General features: G+C 40.2%; 2 protein-coding genes across 9 annotated transcripts; both read right to left on the bottom strand.

The window, feature by feature from the left end:
- Positions 1–224: 224 nt before the first annotated feature.
- On the bottom strand, positions 225–6,432 carry tollip (toll interacting protein). The gene is made up of 6 exons (XM_008310431.3): positions 6,240–6,432; positions 4,775–4,920; positions 4,458–4,640; positions 4,114–4,266; positions 3,231–3,333; positions 225–2,921 (listed from the first exon to the last, which is right to left on the bottom strand). The coding sequence occupies exons 1-6, from the start codon at positions 6,274–6,276 to the stop codon at positions 2,698–2,700; spliced, it is 846 nt and encodes a 281-aa protein (XP_008308653.1). The 5' UTR covers positions 6,277–6,432; the 3' UTR covers positions 225–2,697.
- A 600-nt stretch (positions 6,433–7,032) lies between these two features.
- On the bottom strand, positions 7,033–23,610 carry celf1 (cugbp, Elav-like family member 1). 8 transcript variants are annotated; one of them, XM_008310429.3, is made up of 15 exons: positions 23,363–23,604; positions 21,607–21,729; positions 19,806–19,993; positions 19,362–19,444; positions 16,793–16,841; positions 16,427–16,561; positions 15,995–16,074; positions 15,196–15,357; positions 15,051–15,117; positions 14,840–14,962; positions 14,617–14,730; positions 13,906–14,094; positions 12,696–12,839; positions 11,969–12,141; positions 7,033–8,698 (listed from the first exon to the last, which is right to left on the bottom strand). In XM_008310429.3, exons 2-14 carry the CDS (start codon positions 21,708–21,710, stop codon positions 12,014–12,016), a joined length of 1,566 nt encoding a protein of 521 aa, XP_008308651.1. In that variant the 5' UTR covers positions 21,711–21,729; positions 23,363–23,604; the 3' UTR covers positions 7,033–8,698; positions 11,969–12,013. The 8 variants fall into 8 exon arrangements, with proteins under 8 accessions (XP_008308651.1, XP_024911354.1, XP_024911355.1 ...); XM_025055586.1 differs by having other exon boundaries at positions 7,033–12,141; XM_025055587.1 differs by having other exon boundaries at positions 7,033–12,141; positions 21,607–21,726.
- Between the last annotated feature and the right edge of the window lie 109 nt (positions 23,611–23,719).

The following is a 23,719-nucleotide window of genomic DNA, read 5'->3' as shown; positions in this document are numbered from 1 at the left end:
AAGTTTAAAGAAAATGAAAGTTCACTTTTAAACTAACTTAAAATAAAAAAAGTTTAAGAAAATGAAAGTTCACTTTTTTGCAATTCCAGAATATTAGTGAAGCTATGGCTATAGTGCTATTTTATTCGTTATATAGTTTATAATCTAATCAGGAATCATGTCTCTCTACACCTGCTGGGCTAGACTGAGCAGATATGAAGTAAATAATAAAAGTAGACCACTGATCAATGTTCCAGTATAGAGCTATTTAATAGAGATTTGGACAAATTATTCCACAGATAGCAGCTTTAAATTAGTATTCTGAAAATATGCAAATGAAGTGAGCAGCTCCAGACGCTAACGCAGTGGACAGACAGTGGATAAACACAGACTTCATAACATCACCAAAACCTTATCAGCACAAACATGGAACCAATGGCAGACTGCATATGATGCATCACAAACTAGAAAAGGTTATGTTTAATAACTCTGTTAAATACTGTAATGAAAACCAACATTTAAAGCTCTGCTTGTGGTTTCACAGCCTGCTGTACAGGACAGATATATTTAAAGCACAAAAACATTAACCACAAAAGGTTTCCATGAAGTTTCTGTAGGAAGAGTCGTAACATGGGATACTGACAGAGTAAGCTCTAAGGTGGTGAGTGCCCCCTACAGTACTCTGTAGAGACAACATAGATTTCAGCACACAGAAAAATATTTATATCTACTTTAAAAAGAAGATAGGAATCTCAAACCTGAACTCCACACCTGTTCAAGATTCTATCAATGATTATTATGAAGGGAGAGAACATTTTGGAAACCTTTGTTCCTCGTTGGAAAAGACTGATAAGGATAGAGGAAAAGAAACTCTTGACAAATGGTAGAATTAAAGAAAACTTTTTTTTTGTTGTTAGCCTCTGGCTCCCTTGCTAACTTTACAGCAGGGGGTGCTAAGCCTGCAGTCGGCTCTGACGTAAACCACCATGTCAGGGTCCAGAGTTTTTCAACGTTTCTACTTCAGAAAAAAACGTTCCGTAAACACACAGGTTGGAAATCTCACATTTCCAAAAGCCAAATATGGAATGATTTTTAATTCAAAGCATGAATGCAGGTGTATGATGATTGTCACTGTAATGAGCTTGTCCAATCAAGACCCCAGTGGGCCTGTCCATGTTCTGCCCTGTCTTAACACAACTAATGTTATTAGTAAAGAAAATAAAATTAATATTTTTGGGATCACATAAATAGGTTAATTGTACTTTTCAAATGTGGTCAAATATACACATAAATACACACAGTAGTAAGGATAGTCGGTAGAGTCTGTGTACAGACATTATTGGACATTCAAAATAAAATGAAATAATCAGTTGTTATATTTGTGTTTATGGAACCGAACAGACTGGATTTCCTAAAAATATACATGAACGATTCTGCAATGATTAGAAATAAAACATGAACCAAACCAGAGTTCTCCACAGGCTAATGCTCTCCTGATCCTCACAGCTGCTGAGTTCATATCACTGCTTTTGGCTCCGTCTTTTCAGCACTCTACAAGTTGTGAGTCCTTAAGAACCAAACAGTACAGGCAACACTTTAGAGGACAACTAAGAATCAGCTTTCTAAAAGGTCGCGGGGATGATCACCTAAATCAACTGGAACATCAGTTTTTACAACAACCATGACATGGTTTTTACCCATGATTCTGTCAAACACAGGCCTCACACTGAGACACAATGACAGCTTCTGTAGTTTGAAACAGATTGTCTTTACTCTCAGTATTTACAGTCATGAAATACACTTTATAATAACTTAACCAATTCACTTCACTTAATCACTAAACATGGTACAGATACAACTGTAAAACATGAAGCTGCTCACGGCAAATGACTGGAGGCAGGTTCTAATACCACCAAGAACTGAGAGACGCAGAACTTACGTGGGGCACGCTGTGATTAGTAATTAGGGCTGGGAGATCGTGTGATACTGATAAAAACAGCTAATTAAAAAAAATGACATGAACTCTTCTGTGTGTCAATAATAGCAATAAACAACCAGTTGAAGGTCAAAGGTTAACGCAGTGGTGTTGTGGAAGGCTCCAGTGTGTTTGTGGAGAAAGCCAAGGCTACTTCTACTCTTCAAGGAATAGTTCAGGTCTGTGCAAAGAGACCTTTTTTGATTGGTTGAAAGAATAACATTGATACATTTTTTGAAAAAATTAATTGAAATTCAGACTGAAACTGCGACTGTTAGTGGTTGGACATGAGCGCAGAGAGAAGATGCTGATCCACTGCTGCTGCTGCAAATACTTGGACCAGTCACTCAGTTTGAGTTAACTGCAGTTACACAAACCAGCCACATGAGGCAGCAGTAGATCAGAAGCCTCTGTGCTTCTCCAAACTGAGAATTCAAATTGTTCTTTATGGACTTTGGTGTTAAAAGCATGACGGTTGAAACAAACCCCTAGAATTTTCCTGTTAAAGTAACCAGGGAACAAACTCTTCAAGGTATTGTAGACTTAAAATGGCCAGCAGGTGGCAGTTGTAGCGATGAGCTCTGGCAGAACTACATGTCAGTACCTCATACGCTTCATAAAAATATGAACTATCCCTTTACTAGAAGTCACAGTGGAGTTGACGATGGGAACGACTGATTCTTTGTGGTAAACAGTTGTAGAGCAGGACTCATATGGCTGCTGTGTGTGTGTGTGTGTGTTGGTTAAAGCTCCTCAGTCATCTGCAGCAGTGAGTTGATGGCAGCGTCCTTGTTGCCCTGCTGGGCGTCCAGCACAGTGCGGATCACCTCCTTGTCCAGGTTGGGGAACATGTCCTGCAGGGCCTTCAGTTCTGTTTCACTGCACATGGTCTCCTGGTTCCCGACGGTCGGCATGGCACCCGGCACGGCCAGGGGCACCATTCCCTGGTTGTAGACAGTGGGCACTCCTGACAGCACATGATACAAATCAGACTAGTAAATAACCCCCGCCCCTTTACCTGGGATGTGCTAACAGCCCAAGCTAACAACAAAAGATTTACCCACATGCTAGGCAACAAGACAACACGACACCTTTGTCCTAACAGCTTTAGGTACAGATGACTGGATATAAAACAGGTGTGTGTTGAGGCGCGTGGCCTTTTCATCGGTCAATGGAACAAATACTGGAATTTCCACTGACTCCTTATGGAAGGGTCAAAAATGAAAACATTATGTGGGACCACTCTTTTCCACTGTGTGCATGTTTTGTGTCTCACCTGTGATGGGCACATATCCCACTCCCTGTTGATACACTGAAGGCATCACCACCACGGGCTGAGACATCATTACTGCTGGCACGGTCCGAGNTGCTGGTATGGTCTGAGACACAAACACACTGAGGGTTAGAGCACATCACTCACCACAATCACATCCTCACAAACGTTACACCTTCCTACATCATCATCATCATTATCATATGTGACACTGTTACTTGATGGAGACTGAACCCTCAATCTGAGGACAGTTCATCTGGACTAGTTCCCAACATGTCAGTGTAAAACTCAGTGCCTCTTTGGCATACAGTACACTATATCATGAGTACATGTTCTACAGATACTCTGAACATGTGTCTAGAATACCCATGTTTTAAAAAGGCACTAACATGAACATAAACATGACAGTGTCAATTACTGGCAATTTGGTTGAAAAAAAAAGTCACTCTGTCACTTAAAGTCTGTTATCAGACATTTTTACAAATTCATCACCACTTAGTGATGCATCACTCTTTGTTACAGTACATATTAAATATGTGCAGTTATATTTTTGAATGTTAAGTATGTTGAATACACAGTCTAAGCAGCAACCCAGGCTCTCATTTCTGTGTAGTTATAATATAAATTCTTGCTGACCGTGTGGCAAATTAAGTAGTGAATTTTTTTTTATTAATCTTCCAATTATTTGAGCAACATTTAGCTAATTTGGAATATTTTTTCTACTTACAATAAGTAAATAATTAGTTATTATAATTGGTTAATTTCTCTCTTTGATTTTAGCAAATGTTCTGTTATACTGCTACTTTAAACATTAGGTTCAACAGACCTAATAGTTTTTACATTAAATCAATCCCTTAGGATTTCTGACTCTCCAAACTGTACTCACAGCCAGAGACATGACCAGGTTGATCATGCCCTCCTTGTCGTCACCCTGCCTTCCACTGAGACTAAACCACTCATCCACCACGGTGCCATCCCTCAGACGCTCAGGAATAGTGACGTGAGTCCATGCAATTCTGTCATCCATAGAAAATGCTCTCTGTGGAGTAAATAAAGAACTCACAGCTAAATAGGACTAAAAGAAGGGTAAGTCAGGGGTAAGAATCAATACAAGGCATTGCTGTATACTAGAATATCTTATGATAACGGTAAGTGGGTATATTTCAATCCTCCAGTGTAATGTAAATGAAGAGCTCAGAAAATAAAGTTCACTCCTGCAAAGATCCTCACCTCATCAAAGATTTCCAAGTAAAAGGAATCCACGCCGGGAGGAACCGTGCACTGAATCACTTTGTTCCAGCGAGGGTTCTTGGCTCCATTGTGAGCAGTTGGCGTCTCATAGACTGCGTAGCCTAGTCGGATCCGACAGTATGGATCCATTCGTGTCATTCCGTAGTTTTTCGCCAGCTTGGCCTAAACACAGCAGCAGCAACATGATGTCAGTAAATGGAAAATTAAATCCAACTGTAGCAGAGGTTTTTCCATGTGATAAAATAAAGCTCAACACACCTGAAATAGTGTCAACTGAACAACGTTTGACTTCTTACCTGGACAACAGTGATGCTAAGTCTGCCCACTGTGCCAATGGATCCACCGTACTGCAACTGCCTGGCTGCCTGAGCATCCATATGGACCTGCTGCTGCTGCTGGGTGGGAGTGATCCGCAGGAAGTCCTGAGGAAGCTCCCCGATATGTGCCTAAATATATATATATATATATATATAAACATTCAAAAATACATAATTCATAATATATAATAAAAAGAAAAAGTACAGTTTTAGTCATAACAGGCCATAGAATAAGAAGAATAGTATGTTATAAAGTATATATAAATACATAATTTGTGATTCATTCCTAACCTAAACTTTTTTTATTTCAGTAATAGCCCGAACATAAAGTTGATCACAGTAGCACTAAAATAATAATAATAATCCTTCTTTTACCTGGTAATATTTAACGGGAGTGAAACGCTACAACAAATACTTAGCTCAGGCATGGGCAAATTAAGGACCGGAGGCCGGATGCAGCTTTTCAAATAAAACTTATATTATTATTTATATTATCATTAAACATCTGCCTTTTCCCTGCAATACCCGCGTTTCCCCAAAAGATGGCGTACGTTTACATGTCATTAATCTTAATTCACACGAACGCTCCATCTATCTGCTCCTGACCTGCCCTCCCCTCCCCCCGTTCAAGTTTAGGACAATTGTGACTTTTTTTTTTAATTATTATTATAGCTCATGATCCACTAGTACTCCCTTTGCGATCTGCTGGTAGATCCCGATCTACATGGCCACCGGTGCTCTAGCTTATTAGCTGCTCACATGTATCATCCAAACTGCCCGTTAGTTTATATAATTTTTTCGTTTCATTGGTTTGTTTGGGTGGTTTATTTGGCTTTTTAGCTTGTTAAATTAGCATTTGACATTGATATGTCGTCGTTTAGCTTGTAAAATTGGCATGTCAAATGTTATCACATTAGCTTGTGGCATACACCAGTTTCCCTGTTACATTTATAGTTTGATACTAACATTTCTATACTTTACTAGTTTCTTTACTAGTCCGTTACTTACTTAGCCCGATAGTTACGTACATTACCCTAGAAGTTCCTTGCTACAGTAGGATTGTTGAGTTGCTTGGCTCAGTACGTTGTTATAGTAAGTCAATCTCTGTGATTAGTAACTTTAGCTCAACAGCTCATACCATGTTATCTTTAATTCACCACTGTAACACTAATATTACAATAACATCTGAGACCAAAATAGTCTTTGTTAAATTGCATATTTCTTCGTGGTTCGTTACTGCAGGTATTTAATACACATTCGTTGTGCTTTCTGCTAACGACACGACTAAACACGGTTAAGAGGCGCAGTAATAGTAACTCCTCCTCACTGTTTGTCTGTAAAACTACGTGTTTATACTGATTGTTCTGTCCTGTGGACTGTACTTTACCGAGGAAGATGCTACTTCCTGTTGGCGGTGACAGTGTAAACACAGAACAATCGACACAAACCTGTCCTCGCTGGGTGCTGATGGTGGTCGCCATCTTATCTCTTTTCTCTCACAGCAGGAAGAAAATTCCAGAAAGTTCTCCAATACCAAAAGTGTATTAAAACATCAAACACCTTCGTTGCCGATCACTCGCAATCACTCAGGATGAGCTGCTCTTCTTCTTCTTTCTCTATTAGTTTGAAACGTACCAGAAGCAGCAACTCTGTATTTACCGCCCTCTATCGGCTGTCAGTAGACCTGCATTTACACGCACCCTTTGTGTTCCCATAAATCCTTGTAAAAACGTACCTTTTAAATATACATGATGTCATAAAACTCAAATAATACTGATAAACCAGCACACTCGTTGATCTAGATCACTTTTGCGAGGATCTCCTGCTTAAGAAAAAAAAGACATTCCTTAAATTAAATCTAGCCGGTCTGTTGTGTTGTATGGTGTATATTGGCACACCTTTCAGGTACAAATAATATCAGCCATAAAAAAATCTCCTAATCCTATCCACTGCACTATTGACCAGACAAAAGAAAGGTTCATAGCAGACTCTAATTCTACATGAATTTAATTCAAATTTCATTAAAGTTCTGAATATTTACCTGAAATAAAACAGTCACCAGTTATTCCTTGAAAAACATGTTGAGACAGAAACACTGTTGAACCGAAGTCATCAGTTTGACTGTGTGTCGTAAAGCTTTTGATGTGTTCATTATTATCTTCTAATAATCCTTTTCTGAGTTAAATTCCTGAAAAGTCTGTGACCCTTTTCTATCAATAAAAGACGACACATGGAAGTGTTGTGGTAGTGCAAAATATTTGGCACCTGTTTATTTTGGAGTTTTTAATTAAAACACAAACTAGATCACATTTTACCAAGAACTTCATAGCAAATAAAATCAATAGGAAAACACACACTCCATTACTAAATGAAACTCTGACAAAAGTCCCTCCTCTGAGGATGTAGTATTTGATTCTCCACTTAAGAAAAAGAACACAGAAATGTATTGTGTGGTTGCAGTCGTGAGCTGAAAATAATTATTTTCAATTCATGTAGTCACATTGAAGCCTCGTGGGAACCTCCCAGGACTACAGCAAGTAAACATTAATCACACACACACACACACACACACGCACACGCACACGCCTGGTGAAGCTCATCATTTAGAACGTTAAATTGACTGTCATTCATTTGTCCAACCTCTGCAGAACCCCCCAGCCACGACTTGGTGAAGTAACATCTCACTCTGACCATAACCTTCATCCTGTCTTTAACCTGAGGAACAGGTCTCCAATCGACCACTTCTTTTTCCTGTGAGCAGTAACAAACGCGACACACGTGCACACACATAACACACGCATGTACACACAGTTGGAGTATGGGGGCTCTGTGCTGATACAATTTAGTACAATGTCAAGGTCTCCTGTATGTGTGGTTGTATGAACCGCTAAATACACCAGAAATAACAGCTATACTGCCCCCTGCTGGTGTACCAGTCTGTGAAAAAATAATGCTGAGCCACAAGCAAGACAAAATAAATGACTAAAGAACCAGAAGACTTGTTAAAACTGCAGTATTTGACATGGATACGGAGTGTACAGGGAGCTGAGAAGATACTTTGTGTTAATTCCATGAACAGTAGTGTGAGGTGTTTTGCCTCTGCTGGCCTTCACTGTCTAAAGTCCGCCATCACATCTGTTTGTTTTGTTGATGTTTGCCATCACTAAGAATGTGGTTGTTAACAGTGACAAAACAAAGGTTTCAGCTGATTCACGAGTGGCTGAGACAGTGTGATGTGTCAGGTAAACCTCTGACTACTCAGCTATTCTCGTCAAAACTATCCCTAAAATGAGTCTGTTGACATTTCCAATATCAAACAATGGGAATCCCATAATGAAGGAAGCAGTGGCTCCACGCACCTCTGTCCACTTCCTCTGTGAATTTGTTGTTACGGGATCTTACAGCTTTGAGAGAACCAACATAAAGTTTGTATGTGAAGGTTGTCCACTGACGGAGGGGCTGTGATAATAATACAGTCAGCAGTGACTCTCCTCACCTTCTACAACCACACAGTAAAAAAACACAACTATCCTTTTTAAAGCTTAGACTTGTGTGACAAAGATTTGTCAGAAACAATGTGAAAGGTTTTAGTGGTTTGTGTCACTCACTAATAGAAAAATAGATTTTTTTTTTGCATGTAATAGTTCTTTAAACTAACTTTATACACATTCAGTGGCAGTCTTTGTAGTGCCCCCTGCCTGCTGACAGCACACAGCACAAATACAGAAAAAAAGGAAAAGCACACACAAAACCTCTGAGGTGGGGGTGGGGGGACAAAAAAAAAGGTCAAACATAACACCAAAGGTGAAACTGGAAGCATCAGAGAGGCAGCGGGGGACACAGAAGGACTGGACGATGAAGGGTGACGCCACATCGACATGCTAGGGCAAACAGGAAGAAGATCTGGAGACACAAAAACAAAACAGACAAACACAAGAGGGAGACACACGTAGGTTAAACAGCAATGGAGGGAGAGAGGCAAAGAAGACGCATTTTTACCAGGAGTGTTTTAATTAGCCTTGTGCAACCATAGAGACTAAGTAAGGAACGGACTCCGTTACTTTGCTCTAGCCTATGGTTGCAAATGAATGCCCTGGAAAAAAAGCATGAAGGATTTAAGAGCCTGACTGCAAAAGCTGAGGAGCTATAATTTGAGTCAAAAAGTTCTAAAATGGACGTTAAGTCACTTAAGCATAATGAGTCGTTCAGGCGTTACCAACAGCTGTCACGGGTTCTATCATTATATTTTGGTCAAATGTTTTCTAACCGTTAAAAAGAACCTCTTCATACTGTAGCCCTGCCTTAATGTGTTATTATGTGTTTGTTCAACATTTTTCTGAGCTACAGAATATATGTTTTACATAAAAATATCTACGGCACTCCCTTAAACAAAAACTTCATGAAGGAAAACATAAAATGTAATGATATACTAGTTTGAAATTACTCAGCAGTTTCCTAGTCAGTGTGATGCCTGGGCCTGTTTAGTTGAACACAACGTGAATATAATGGCAGGAATTAACGAAAGACACACATAGATCTTCTTCATCAGCTTGACTCATCTGCCTTCAACCTTTACACTCAATAAACTGATTTTTAAAAATGTATTTTTTATGTTTGTGTTGACTTTATTGGACCACAATACAGAGTTGGGACAAGGAGACAGGTCCAATTAAAAACCTGTGTCCAGATCTATGGGGACTACAGTGAAATGTGTAAACGACTGTAAGATGAGTGAAGGCTTTGCGTTTGATCCAGTTAAATGTCAGTAAAACAAAAACAGAATGACATCACTTCCCGACACGTTAATGAGAGCAGGAAAATCATACACTTAACCCCAAAACCAACAAAAGAACAACAACAGCAGCCTTAATCAGAGATGCAATGAACACACACACGTACACTTCTAAACAGCAGACAGAACAGAGCCTCCAGATAGTCACTGAATTTAAACTTCTGCTCTCAATCACTGTCTTTACACACAGTGTGTGAGAATTAGTGACATCTAAAGGCAGGACTGTGACAGCTGGAATCACATGGTCGCATGTGATGATGATGTATTGAGCTTTTTCCAACTAACCTTTAGCTGCTCCCAGTAAACATTCGGCTATTCTTTATAAGTTTCTCTTTAGCATTTAGCTCTCTCCAGGATAACATTTGTTTGTTAACCGTGTTCCATACGTTTTCACACATTTCTGACTAAGTTGTTCTGAAGTCAACGCTGCATCTTGTTCTTTTTGTGAATCTAAACTGAACTTTCATCAATTTGTATCACAAATTTCTTTATATTGTTTTTAAATTATAGCCAACCTCAGATGTTGCAGTACTCCATTAACACTACAGGGGTAATTACATCTCTGATAACAATACTGACTCTTTAACCACAAGGCCAGTTGGTAGTTTTACAGTTATTTGGAGTCTGTTTTTCTTCATGATAATGATGATCTAGTTCAACAACAACAGTGAAAAAAATCTCTGTATTTTCTTGTGGGTTTCAAATACCTGAGCTTTCTTCAATTACCTGTCGTTGAAGACAGACCGGTTCAAACAGTCCAGTTACAGTGCAACAACACTTCACAAACACTCGTCAAACACACAGCAAACACAGGAGATCAAGTTGATCATTTCAGACTTTTTCACATTTTTTTCCAAGACAATGTTTAGTCGGATAAATAATTTAAGCAATAAATAGTTCCCTGACACACGAGGGAAGTATAAAACCTTTATAAAAATAGAAAAGGCATACGAGTTTAAATATACATCTCAACACACACACACACACGACTGTAGTTCTATCAAAACACACACACGCACACACATTTATTTGAAAATCTCAAGTTTATGGGGAGTGTTTTGAATGTGAACGGACCCCCCCTTCCACCCCTCCTCTTCATTAGGCTATTACTGGTGAAGCCAACTCATTTGACTTGCTAGCATCTAGCTAGCAACACAGCTAACTGATTTGAAACCGCCACCAATTGAAAGCAGTTGTTTAAGAGGCGTTTAAGTGCTCAGAGTCACCCGAGTACAGCAGCATGAGAAAAGCACCACTAAAGCATGCTGGGAAATGTGAAATGTGCATAATCATGGTTGTCATTTGTCAACCAAGAAAAAATGAATTTTTGCTAACAATATTATTTACCCTATAAAATGTGTGTCACCTTGAGCCTGTGATTTCCAAAGTAGGGGGTGTGGACCCAATTTGTGAAGACAGAGATGATTTCAAACTCAATCATTTATTGTAATTTGTCCCACAGGAGTGAACTTGCAGTAAATGCAACTTTATTTCTTGCATTCGGTGTAAAAAGCAGTTTTGAAGGGATTTTATGGATTTTAAGCTGATGTTTGTCCACACAGAAACACAATGACTGTACACTGGTACAGTACCATGGTTTTTTCTGGTACCTTTATGGAAGTTACTTTGTACATTTACCACACCATAACACACACAGTGGGATTTTTCACTTTGGTAAGAGTGTTCTGAATGCTCCGCAGTGCTGCCAGGTCCAGGGATTTGAACCCACAAACATTTGATTAAAAGCCTGATCAGGAGCTTTTTGGGTCCTCTGTGTTTTAATAAACTTTTCCCAAATTTAACTCCATGATGTCATTAAATGCACCTCACAGCAGGAAACCAGCTGCTTTTTGTGTCTTTGAGCAAATGTGGTTGTCGGTAAATGTGCCGTTTGTGTGGTGCTGTGGTGCAACAGATATTTTTGAATGCCTTAGTGGAGCTCCCTGTTTCTGAATGCCTCTGAGCATGTACATATGTAGTGTCTGAATGTGGATAATACTGCCCCCTGTCAGTGACCTCACCAAAGAGACTGAGGGCAGAGTTAACAATAAGACAGAAGAGACAGGGATTTGGCACCTGAATGTCAAAGTGCAACAACAATCCTTGCCAACAACTTCACCTGAATGTACCACAGCAAATGGACTACAGTTCAACTTAAAAAAAATATACACCTCCTTCTCCAATGTGTTAAAATTAAAAAACAGTGTGTGACCGACAGCTGAACACAGAAATAATAATAAGAAGAACCAGGTCTAGACCAAAGCCCTGTGTGTAGTTTAGTGAGTCTCTCTGCCTGAACACAGCACAGTCACAACATCAGAGACACCAGACAGGAAGGTTCTGTCGGACCAGTCTCTCTTCTGGACTCAGACTCCACTTACCAGATGAAAACCCTGCCTTACTAAGTGCCTGCTGCTCCTGCAGCTTCAGTAGGGCTTGCTGTCGTTCTTGGAACGCTTCAGCTGCACCTTCAATCTCTTCATACCAATTTGGAAACCGTTCATGGACTGGATGGCGGCCTGAGATGACACTGGGTTGTCATAGCTCACGAAGCCTGGAGCAGAGATCAGAGTGAGAAACTCAAGTGTCATCAGAGAAGAAGGAAGTAGTATTTGAATCAATCCTTCAGTCAGTGTCAGAGTATATGTATACAGAGGTTGGACCATGGACCAGACCATGGATCATGGACCATGGACCAGTTCAGGACAGACAGTGTGACCACTTTAATATTTCATTTCAGACACCTGTGAGTGAACTGCAGAACGCAGACGCTAGAGGGAGCCACTAACCCAATTAAAACAAAACTGTCAACACTGCTGAAGGAGTACTGTTGAGTACTGTAACATTGTACCCTCTGACTCTCGGTGACCAAACTCTGATTCAAGACAGGAGACTACAAGTGGTACACATACCACCGTTTGAGAACCACTGACCCTGACTGAATTCACTCTTGACTTTCACCTCTAGAAACTGGGCTGAGGTTGGATTGGAGCCCAGGTCTACTATGGTACAGGACAGATGAGGATACTACACTGCAGTACGCTGTCTCTACAGAGGAGCGTGCCGTTTTATCTGACCAGGGCTCCGACCCGTCTGGACCACACTCACCAAAACACTTGCTGAGGTTGGTCTGTTTGTCGATGAAGACTTTGGCAGATATGACATTTCCAAAGGGAAGAAACATCTGGAGTAAATCCTGGTCTCCAAACTCCTGGGGCAGGTGGTAAATGAACAGGTTGGCTCCTTCTGGACCTGTCAATCAAAGAGTGTATTGTTCAACCAATCACAGTGAACGGTTATCATAATAGTAGTGAGAGTAATGAATACTATAATAGTAAACTTTGATGCTTTACTTCTTCATTAGTGTAGAGTATTTGTAGTAAACTGTGTCTCATTATCTTGAGCTGATACACAGGGCTGTTAGCATGAACCTAAGTTGTTGCTTAATTAACCCGTGCGCCTACAGTTACGCCAAACTTCTGTAGCAGAAACCAATGACTTGACAGTGAACACAGAGACTGTCAGTGGCGCTTCCTCCGCCTTCCCCCCCCATCTTCCCCCCCCCAGCTGAACCATACAGGGCAGACATATCTATGTCTACAGCTTCAGTCCATGTCCTAATGAACCTTGTGAAGTTCTGGAGGTAAATGAACTGGTCCTGGTGGTGACCTTCTGTTTGACAACACTTTAATATTTAACATGAAATGTTCAGTCGGACTGATATGGAGACACAAACAAGGAGAAGAGCCTTGTTTGGGAGGAGGTGTGGACTTAGTCTTACCAGTGCTGGGACTGTTGCTGGCTGACGCAGCATTTTTAAAACAAGACAGAATTTTTAGAAAGAGATACATTAACAGACACACACACACACACACACACACACACACACACACACACACACACACACACATCTCCACTAACCTGTCTGCATCACTAGTTTCTGCACGCCTCCTCAGCTCTATCCTCAGCTAAATGTACTATGTTCTAAATCTGTTCTTGTTTTCCTTGGACATCACACACTGTCGCCTTCACAGAGTTTTTATGTGTTTTTAACTTGTGTTGTGTGAAAATCTGCATCAGATTTAACTCAATGAACAGACAGCATTGAATGAACAGACAGCACTTAACATAAAATGTGTTTAAGTTGTCCAAAAACTGACATTTAAAAAAATTGAAAAATTCAATGTGAGGCCATTAATGATTGAATTTAGAAAGAACCAAGAATCAAATATTAAAAGTTAGTAGGTGCAAAAAGATATTTTAGCAGTTTATATTTCTACTGTAACTGTACATGCTCAATCCCCCCCCCAGACCTCACCTTCCTTCTGGCTGCCTGCGGCTGACACCCCCTGCTGGGGCAGCAGGCTCTGGTTGTACAGACCAGGGATGGCAGCAGCAGCAGCGTACTGCTGGATGCCGGAGTACGCCTGGCTCAGGGCCTCCATGGAGGTCCCTGAGCCGTTGGACAGGCCCCCAGAGCTGAGGCTGCCGTTCAGAGCTGCCAGGCCTGCAGCACAGACACAACAGTAGAGTCAGGGACAAACAACATCCGCTGTAATGTTCATGTAAAGCTAATAGTTAGCTGCCATAAAGCAAACTAGCCAGAAGTGTTAATTAAAAAGCAGATATATGCCTCAATAAGTTAAATGTTAAGAGTAAAGAAAATCAAAAATGCTTTTACGTTAGCTATAAGCTAAAGCATAAATGGGCAAATACAAGCCAAAAAAAGGGGGAAAAGATCCTAAAAATTAAAGTAAAAACAATAAATCATTTGGTAAAAAACCTCAGATTTAAATGTAGTGCTAAATTATCATCATTGATCACTGAATATGCCCAAAATAGATCATTTATATATTAGAATAATGTTTGGCAGATACATAAAATAAACGAACCCCAGAACCATACAACTGCTGATCATCACATTAGATCAGATGATCAGGTCATGTGACTATTAGTTCCGGCTGTCATTCTGGTGGTGACAGGTGGTGACACGCTACAGCAGGAGACCGTGACCCGAGGCTTGACCTACCTGCCAGGGAGCTCATGTTGAGTCCAGCTCCAGCACCAGCAGCCAGAGACTGAAGCGCCCCCAGGGAGGAGATGGTGTTCATCGAGGAGTTACTGTTGGAAGTGGGGGAGGAGCCTGTGGAAAGGAAAACACTTATCTGAATTCAAATAATAAAAAAATTATACAGAAATACAAACTATTTACAGGGCTACAGTCAGTACCCGGCACCGTTACTGTTCCTCACCAGAGGTGGTGAACACACTGAGTGGACTGCTGGAGGATGTGACGGTGCTGGAGCCGGTGGGGGGGGGCTGGGTGGCAGTGGCTGCTGCTGCCAGAGCAGCCAGGTTCTGAATGGCATTTAAACCTGACAAAGACATGAACATGGATTTAGTCTCCATTCTCTCTGCCCCACCCACTTGTGTGTGTGTGTGTGTGTGTGTGTGTGTGTGTACCTGAACTCGGGGGCAGGTTGTTCATGGTGCTTCCTGTGGACGACTGCTGCAGCAGCTGAAGGTAGAGCTGAAGCATGAACAGAAGTCAGAGACCACATGCACACACCCATCAACACGGTCAGCTGATATGAAAACACACACTCACTGCAAGGTACTGTGGTCCCAGGCTGTTGAGTCCAGTCAGATTTCCCCACATGGAGGCAGCACTGAGCTGCTGAATCTGTTGCTGCAGCTGTTGGGCCATGCGTTTCTGCTCTTTGTCCTTTTGAGTGTCTGCAAACTTCACCACGATGGGAGAAGCACAACCCTAAAGACACACACATGCACGCACACACACGCACATTACAAAATGCAGTGCATTTTCCAGTCATTCCTATGTTAATAGTTCAGCTGGTCCTGTGACTTCTGTTCCAATGCAACTAATATAGCAAACACCCCTATGGCCACGAGAGGGCGCTGTCTACAATCAATACAGTCAAAAGAAAACCAAAAGACTTATGACGTCATTTTTTAGACGTGTATCTTTCTAAATAAAAAGAGAATAAAAAATAAATAAACTTAAAACATGTAAAGTTAATAGGTTAATTTACAAAAAAAAATATTGGTATTGTAAGAGTGAAAAGAACCACATTTTTTCTGCAATCATCAAAATTCTGGTACCAATGTTGGGTTAAAGCTGTTGTGTGTTAACTGTTTTCTGAAGCCAAGTCTTTTATTTTAGTAATGTAGAGGTCACCTTTTCTTCCTTTTGTAAGACAGTTATGCTTTCACTTTATCATGCATGCATTAAAATGTACCTCTCCAAAAAAACATCACCCAGACAACAGAGACAACAGCTAATTATGGCTCACAGAGAAAACCTTATTTCTGTTAAAATTTTGCCTGATAACTTCATCCAGGAAGATGTCAAGTAAAGTCAACATGTTTACAATGGGACAATGTACCTCCATGGTCTGTGACTGGTGCATGGACTTGATGGCTGAGTGAGCCATCTGTCGAGCTGTGAATGTCACAAAAGCACAGCCTGAAAGACACGACAGGTGGGAAAATTATCAACACACCTCCAAAAGTCAGTTGTTCAATATGTTTCAGAAAAATATAAAACTGTTTTTCACCTTCTGATATTTCAGTGGAGAACCGAATTTAATGTCAGGTTGAATTTTGTTGACAGTAACTAGTCACTTTTTTTATTTGTGGTAAAATATATACTCTATGTATATTTTTTTCACATTTTGTAACATAAACATGCATTTAATACATTTAGCCACTAAACCATATTTGTAACTTTTTCCCATCTGTTTAATATGCTTTTGTACAAATCATATTTTTTTGCATATAAACATTCAAATGTATAAGTGAAAAATAGAAAACCTTACCACGGCTCAGTCCGTCAGGACCTCGAAGTATCCGACACTCCTCGATCTGTCCGAATGGTGAAAACATGAGCCGTAGGTCGTTCTCGTTGCACTTCTTTGATATCATTCCGACAAACAGCTTTCTGTCTTCTACCGCTGTAGTTCAACAACAACATCCGACACCATCAGACACAACAACTGTGGTTAGGACAACATCCAGGACAACAGGTTTGATCAAGAAAACATCAGAGAGACAGGTTTAAGTTTAAAATGAAAATTCAACCAATTAAAAATTTGACTGGACTTCACCTTTGACTTTTAATGACAAATTCAGCTAATTTTGTCCAACACTAAGGTAAGAAGGATACAGAAATGATTTCTCCTTACCATTGTTTTTCTCACAGTCAGCAGGTTTCATCTGGATCGGGTGGTGCATCTAAAAAAAAACCCAAAAAAATTAGTGATAAATATAACCTGTGTTTTTACTTTACTCTTCAACATAGACATCACAACCTAATTTTAAACTGTAAAACATTGGGACAAATTGACTAAATTATAATGGAAATAAAAGAGCACTGGTTATAAACCACAGCCTTTTGTTAAATTCAATAAATATTGTATATCAATTTTATAAGCCAAACCTGTGTGTGTGTGTGTGTGTGTGTGTGTGTGTACCTGAACTCGGGGGCAGGTTGTTCATGGTGCTTCCTGTGGACGACTGCTGCAGCAGCTGAAGGTAGAGCTGAAGCATGAACAGAAGTCAGAGACCACATGCACACACCCATCAACACGGTCAGCTGATATGAAAACACACACTCACTGCAAGGTACTGTGGTCCCAGGCTGTTGAGTCCAGTCAGATTTCCCCACATGGAGGCAGCACTGAGCTGCTGAATCTGTTGCTGCAGCTGTTGGGCCATGCGTTTCTGCTCTTTGTCCTTTTGAGTGTCTGCAAACTTCACCACGATGGGAGAAGCACAACCCTAAAGACACACACATGCACGCACACACACGCACATTACAAAATGCAGTGCATTTTCCAGTCATTCCTATGTTAATAGTTCAGCTGGTCCTGTGACTTCTGTTCCAATGCAACTAATATAGCAAACACCCCTATGGCCACGAGAGGGCGCTGTCTACAATCAATACAGTCAAAAGAAAACCAAAAGACTTATGACGTCATTTTTTAGACGTGTATCTTTCTAAATAAAAAGAGAATAAAAAATAAATAAACTTAAAACATGTAAAGTTAATAGGTTAATTTACAAAAAAAAATATTGGTATTGTAAGAGTGAAAAGAACCACATTTTTTCTGCAATCATCAAAATTCTGGTACCAATGTTGGGTTAAAGCTGTTGTGTGTTAACTGTTTTCTGAAGCCAAGTCTTTTATTTTAGTAATGTAGAGGTCACCTTTTCTTCCTTTTGTAAGACAGTTATGCTTTCACTTTATCATGCATGCATTAAAATGTACCTCTCCAAAAAAACATCACCCAGACAACAGAGACAACAGCTAATTATGGCTCACAGAGAAAACCGTATTTCTGTTAAAATTGTGCCTGATAACGTCATCCAGGAAGATGTCAAGTAAAGTCAACATGTTTACAATGGGACAATGTACCTCCATGGTCTGTGACTGGTGCATGGACTTGATGGCTGAGTGAGCCATCTGTCGAGCTGTGAATGTCACAAAAGCACAGCCTGAAAGACACGACAGGTGGGAAAATTATCAACACACCTCCAAAAGTCAGTTGTTCAATATGTTTCAGAAAAATATAAAACTGTTTTTCACCTTCTGATATTTCAGTGGAGAACCGAATTTAATGTCAGGTTGAATTTTGTTGACAGTAACTAGTCACTTTTTTTATTTGTGGTAAAATATATACTCTATGTATATTTTTTTCACATTTTGTAACATAAACATGCATTTAATACATTTAGCCACTAAACCATATTTGTAACTTTTTCCCATCTGTTTAATATGCTTTTGTACAAATCATATTTTTTTGCATATAAACATTCAAATGTATAAGTGAAAAATAGAAAACCTTACCACGGCTCAGTCCGTCAGGACCTCGAAGTATCCGACACTCCTCGATCTGTCCGAATGGTGAAAACATGAGCCGTAGGTCGTTCTCGTTGCACTTCTTTGATATCATTCCGACAAACAGCTTTCTGTCTTCTACCGCTGTAGTTCAACAACAACATCCGACACCATCAGACACAACAACTGTGGTTAGGACAACATCCAGGACAACAGGTTTGATCAAGAAAACATCAGAGAGACAGGTTTAAGTTTAAAATGAAAATTCAACCAATTAAAAATTTGACTGGACTTCACCTTTGACTTTTAATGACAAATTCAGCTAATTTTGTCCAACACTAAGGTAAGAAGGATACAGAAATGATTTCTCCTTACCATTGTTTTTCTCACAGTCAGCAGGTTTCATCTGGTCGGGTGGTGCATCTAAAAAAAAAAACCAAAAAAATTAGTGATAAATATAACCTGTGTTTTTACTTTACTCTTCAACATAGACATCACAACCTAATTTTAAACTGTAAAACATTGGGACAAATTGACTAAATTATAATGGAAATAAAAGAGCACTGGTTATAAACCACAGCCTTTTGTTAAATTCAATAAATATTGTATATCAATTTTATAAGCCAAACCCTCCAGTGTTTATTATATAATATAAATGTATTTAAATATATTGTAGCAATAACAGGGTGGAGGGAAGTAGAAATCTGAGAAACTCGTTTCAAAAAAACATCTGCTCCTTCACTGGGACATTTTCTCTCTGTTCTTCTGGTGACAAGATGCAGATCTTTACTGCCAACTAGTGACAAATGTCTGAGTCTGCATGGGTCTGTCTGTGTGACAGCACTGAGTCAGATCTCTAATAATAAACATGGTCATAGCAACAAAAGAGTGGGCAATGGGAGGCAGTGACTCACTCCAGGCAGGATCTTCATGTTGTGGAGAGCGTTCTGTGCGTCCAGGGCTGATTTACGGGTGTAGAACGTTATAAAACAGCAGCCTGTCAAAAAGACACAGAACACTTCTGTCACATCTGAATCCCAGTCCTTAAATCTAAACATATTTTAATCAATGAGGTCTTTGTTTATTTTTATATTTCTTATAAAAGACACCTTTGGAATATTTCTGTCTACACATTTAAAGTGAACAAAACAAAACCTTTCTTATCTGAAGGATTGGCATAACTTATTGTTACCCATGCAAAAAATAAGCAACCACCAACTTGGGGTTTAAGACACCATATATCTACTATATCTATGTCAAAGTCTAGACACATTGCAGGCTGTCGTCAAGGCAACAGAAGAACAGTGAGGACAACAGGAAGTGGAGAAGGCCGACATGATTGTGTGCTGCAGGAGAACCTTTGCTCTGTGGTGGATTCTGGCTTCGGTCTCGGAGGACATTAATCTCGTAGACGGCTCCGTACGGTTCAAACAGTTCTCGCAGCTGCTCCTCTGACCACGACCGTGGAATCTGCCCCACAAACATCTTGATGGCGTCCATGTCTGGTTGGTCGGGGTGGTCCAGGGACCCGTTCATCTTTTTCCCCCTGTAAAGACAAACACCAGTGCACCATGACTCCTCCACCCTCAACATGTGTTGACTCAAAATGAGTGGTTTTTAGAAAGATGTTTTAAAGACCAGAGAATTCCACCCTGGAGGTGTTCATCTGCAACATGTTCATTCTTCAAGACCAGAAAACAATCAGAAAACCCACCAGGGTCCACAGGAGCTTTAGATCAACATATTATGATATAGCAACTCGTAAAACTAACTAACCAACACCTCTGGAAATCGAGGCTTAACACTAAAAAGAAACAACAACCTCATGTTGTTTTTCTTACAGCAAGTGTTTAAAAGCCTTAATGACATAGTCTATAGACTGTATATTGACATATATATGACAGACCAACAAGTTTAACAAACTATTACAATGTGAAATGAAGCAGCGTCTTCTCTGCTGCTGGTCTGTCCTCAGCCTCAGCCTCAGACTCAGACTCAGTAACTTACACAGGGCTGGAATTCAAAGAGCAGTGGTCCACCATCATCTCAGGGAGAAAATCCAGTTTAAAGGAAGCCATGATGGCAGGGTCTGTTCAGTTCCTTTACTTGTCCTTCCTCAGTTCAGTACCTACGGGATGTCACGTTCAGATGACAACCTACTAGTATACTCTCTGGTATCTTTTGGATCCTGGTGTAGTGAAACCAACAAAAACCTTGAAAAGTGTCTCCCAAAAACAAACCAACTACCACACAAACCCCGTCCACGACGACTTCACACAGAGAAGAAAAAGAAAAAAATACAAGGACAGAACAGACGACGTGAAAACAGGTCTTTAAGGTTTGACTGGTGACTGGGAGTGAACGTGGGGCTGCCTGCAGCACTGGGGCCAGAGGTGGAGGCTCGGGGCCACGTGAGGTCTCACAATTAAAGTGCTGATGGTCCACAGCTTTTGTGGACATTTCTCTAGACCAGCAGATCTGACTGCAGCATCGGACAAACAGCGTGTCAGATCGATGGAGATAAGACCCAGTGAGCAGAGAGAGATACAGGCTCTGAATAGTGGTGACCAGTCAGGAGTTAATCCCCCCACCACAGACAAGAGGACTAAAACAATCAGGTTCCGGACTCGGCTAAGATAGGGTTTGAGGGGTGGGGGGCACATGTTTGCCCCGGGACCAACACACTGCACTGACCTGTGAGAGACAACCGTGTGAAAACAAAGTCAAATGATGACAACTCTTCTTCTGAACAACTCTTCCATTGGCCGAACCACAGAAACAACTGTTATGACTGGACCAAGGAATGGAAAGTTCTGTTGAAGCTAATTTACCTCGAGTCAGGCTATAATTAACATTTCAGCAAAAAAAATCTGTTCATAGGCTAATTGTTAGCTGTGTTTTAGCTGTGATTGGTGTACGAAATATAATTCATATTATTTACTTTTTCCCCCATTTTAGCCATTTTATGGACAAACCTTAATTATTTTTAAATGAAAGGTATTTTAGGTTGAACCATAGCTCTGTGGATTTTTTTAATTTTGTTTCATCTGTTGTGTTTATTTTTATATCTATTGACTAGTTCCTGGGGTCTTTTGGTTGGATTTTTCATGGTTAAGGCTTCAAATGGACAGAGCACATTAGTGTCTTACGTCTTCTTACCCCAGTACTGCAACATTGGAGACGTCCAAGGTTGGGGGGGACAGTGAGGGCTGTCCAGTTTGCTCTGGAGCCACATAAAGGTTTTCAGGGTCCAGGCTATCCATCCAGGATGCTACTTTGCTACTTCAAACACACAAACAAACAACGGAGGAGACACCACAATAAACAAGGATATACAAATACAAACACAAAAAATAAATAAGTACACAAATACACATGATCACATAGTACAAAGTAAAAGAAAAACTGAAGACAGATTTGGAACATTTAACACACGTGGATGAAATGCAAATCTTCTGAAATGCAAGGTGCAAACAAACAATGAACACAAATTGAGTGAGAAACAGATTAAATATGACACAAACTTTAAATATTTTTTTTAACTTTTTCTTTTAGTAGCTCCACTATTTTAGATAGTTTAGACAAAGATAGCTCAACTGTAGTTGATCTTTATCAGTCTTCACCATAACTTCATCTATTTTCTTTTATCAGAAAAGCCTTTGATATGTCAATAGATTAACAACATGTTTCTTTGTTCCACGATGGAACAATTTGTCGGTCACAGCAGCAGAATGAATAGCTCAGCAGAACAGCAAAAAAGAGACATATACAAACATATATACAAAGTTGTTGTTGCTAATGTTTATTTTAAGTCAGGGTAAATCATTTTCAACAACCGTCATCAATGGCATAAAAATATTAAAATTCACCAAAAGCCTCACGTGTCAAGGCCGCAAATGGACAAAGAACTCATTATTAATAATCATGTTAATCCCCCCCACTTCATATTCATCTAATATTTTTTATTCATATTTCTGTTACCATTTTTCTGCAAACTACAGCCCACGGGCCAGATTCAGCCCCTTGGGCCTTCTGATCCGGTCGGTCAGACATTATTACAAAGTTAGCCATGTTATGGTGAAGTCTGATTCCAACTTGTCTTTTTCCTGCTATGCAATGCATCAACTGCATTTTCAGTTGATACCACTAGATGGGGAGATACACAATTTACCTTTGCTAGACGGTGGCCGCTACCTCAAATCTCCAGCCAACGGACCGCTCCAGCAGCACGGAAAGAAGAGGTTGTATTTTGAATAAGATGGCTGGCCGTCTTAAAGGAGAAGTTTTAACACCCTCAGACTGGCTAAACAGGGGGACCAACGCCATCGTTCCCACTAAATTACATGCGTTGTTTCATTGACCTGAAGGTTTCAAATAAGTTTTTTTTAAAAATATTACTTCACATAATACATTTTTCATACTTAAAGATGGTCTTGCCAGCCAGTCTAGGTTGGTCCTCATTGTGGCCCGTGAGCCAAAAAGTTTGCCCGGCCCTGTTCTAGAGCTTCACCAGCATTTCTTGGATACAGTCTTTTTAAACAAAACTAAGTCCATACATGACAAGACGATGACAGTCTGAGCTCTGCACTTTAACACACAAATGTCATATTTACACAGCTGGAACACTGACAACCCTATCAGTCAATAAACAAACACCAATTCTTACCAAGCAGACCGTTTGAACCAAGAAAACCCTCTTGTGACGTATTTCCGTCAACATGTGACATGGTTAAACTGTGACGTCATGACAAAAATGACAGCACAGTGTGCACAGCAGTTAGCGCTATAGACCAACACTGTTTATAACATGACCAAAGCAACCAGTGCGCGCACGCACACACACATACAAACATACAAGCAAAGCTAAGGCTAAGCTAAGCTTCAGTTGTTGTTGCTAATGGTTGGGTAAACTTACCCGTGTTTATTTTAAGCCAAGGTAAATGTGACGTTAAAAATGGCGGCTGTGGATTATTCCGATGAACTGTGTCGATGTTTACGTCACACACTACACTAGTTTCAGCTGTTGGACTTAATAAGGGGTTAATCTACAACAGCAGCTAACGAGCTAACGCCTGTTTAAGATGGAGGTCTCTCTCTCTCGGTGTCTCTCTCCCTTTATCTCTCTCTCTCTCTTTCTACCTCTGTCCCTCGCTTTCGGTAAATTAGCGCCATCATCTGTTATGGAGTGTGCGTCGGACTAGGCCAGCCAGCTCTTTGAGTTACAAGCTGGGCGAGCCGAATTCCCGGTCAAAAAAAAATTGAATCAGTTGAC

Source organism: Cynoglossus semilaevis, chromosome 5, assembly GCF_000523025.1.
Source record: "Cynoglossus semilaevis isolate Cse_v1.0 chromosome 5, Cse_v1.0, whole genome shotgun sequence".
Lineage (NCBI taxonomy): Eukaryota > Metazoa > Chordata > Actinopteri > Pleuronectiformes > Cynoglossidae > Cynoglossus > Cynoglossus semilaevis.
This window is presented reverse-complemented; position numbering and strand designations above follow the sequence as displayed.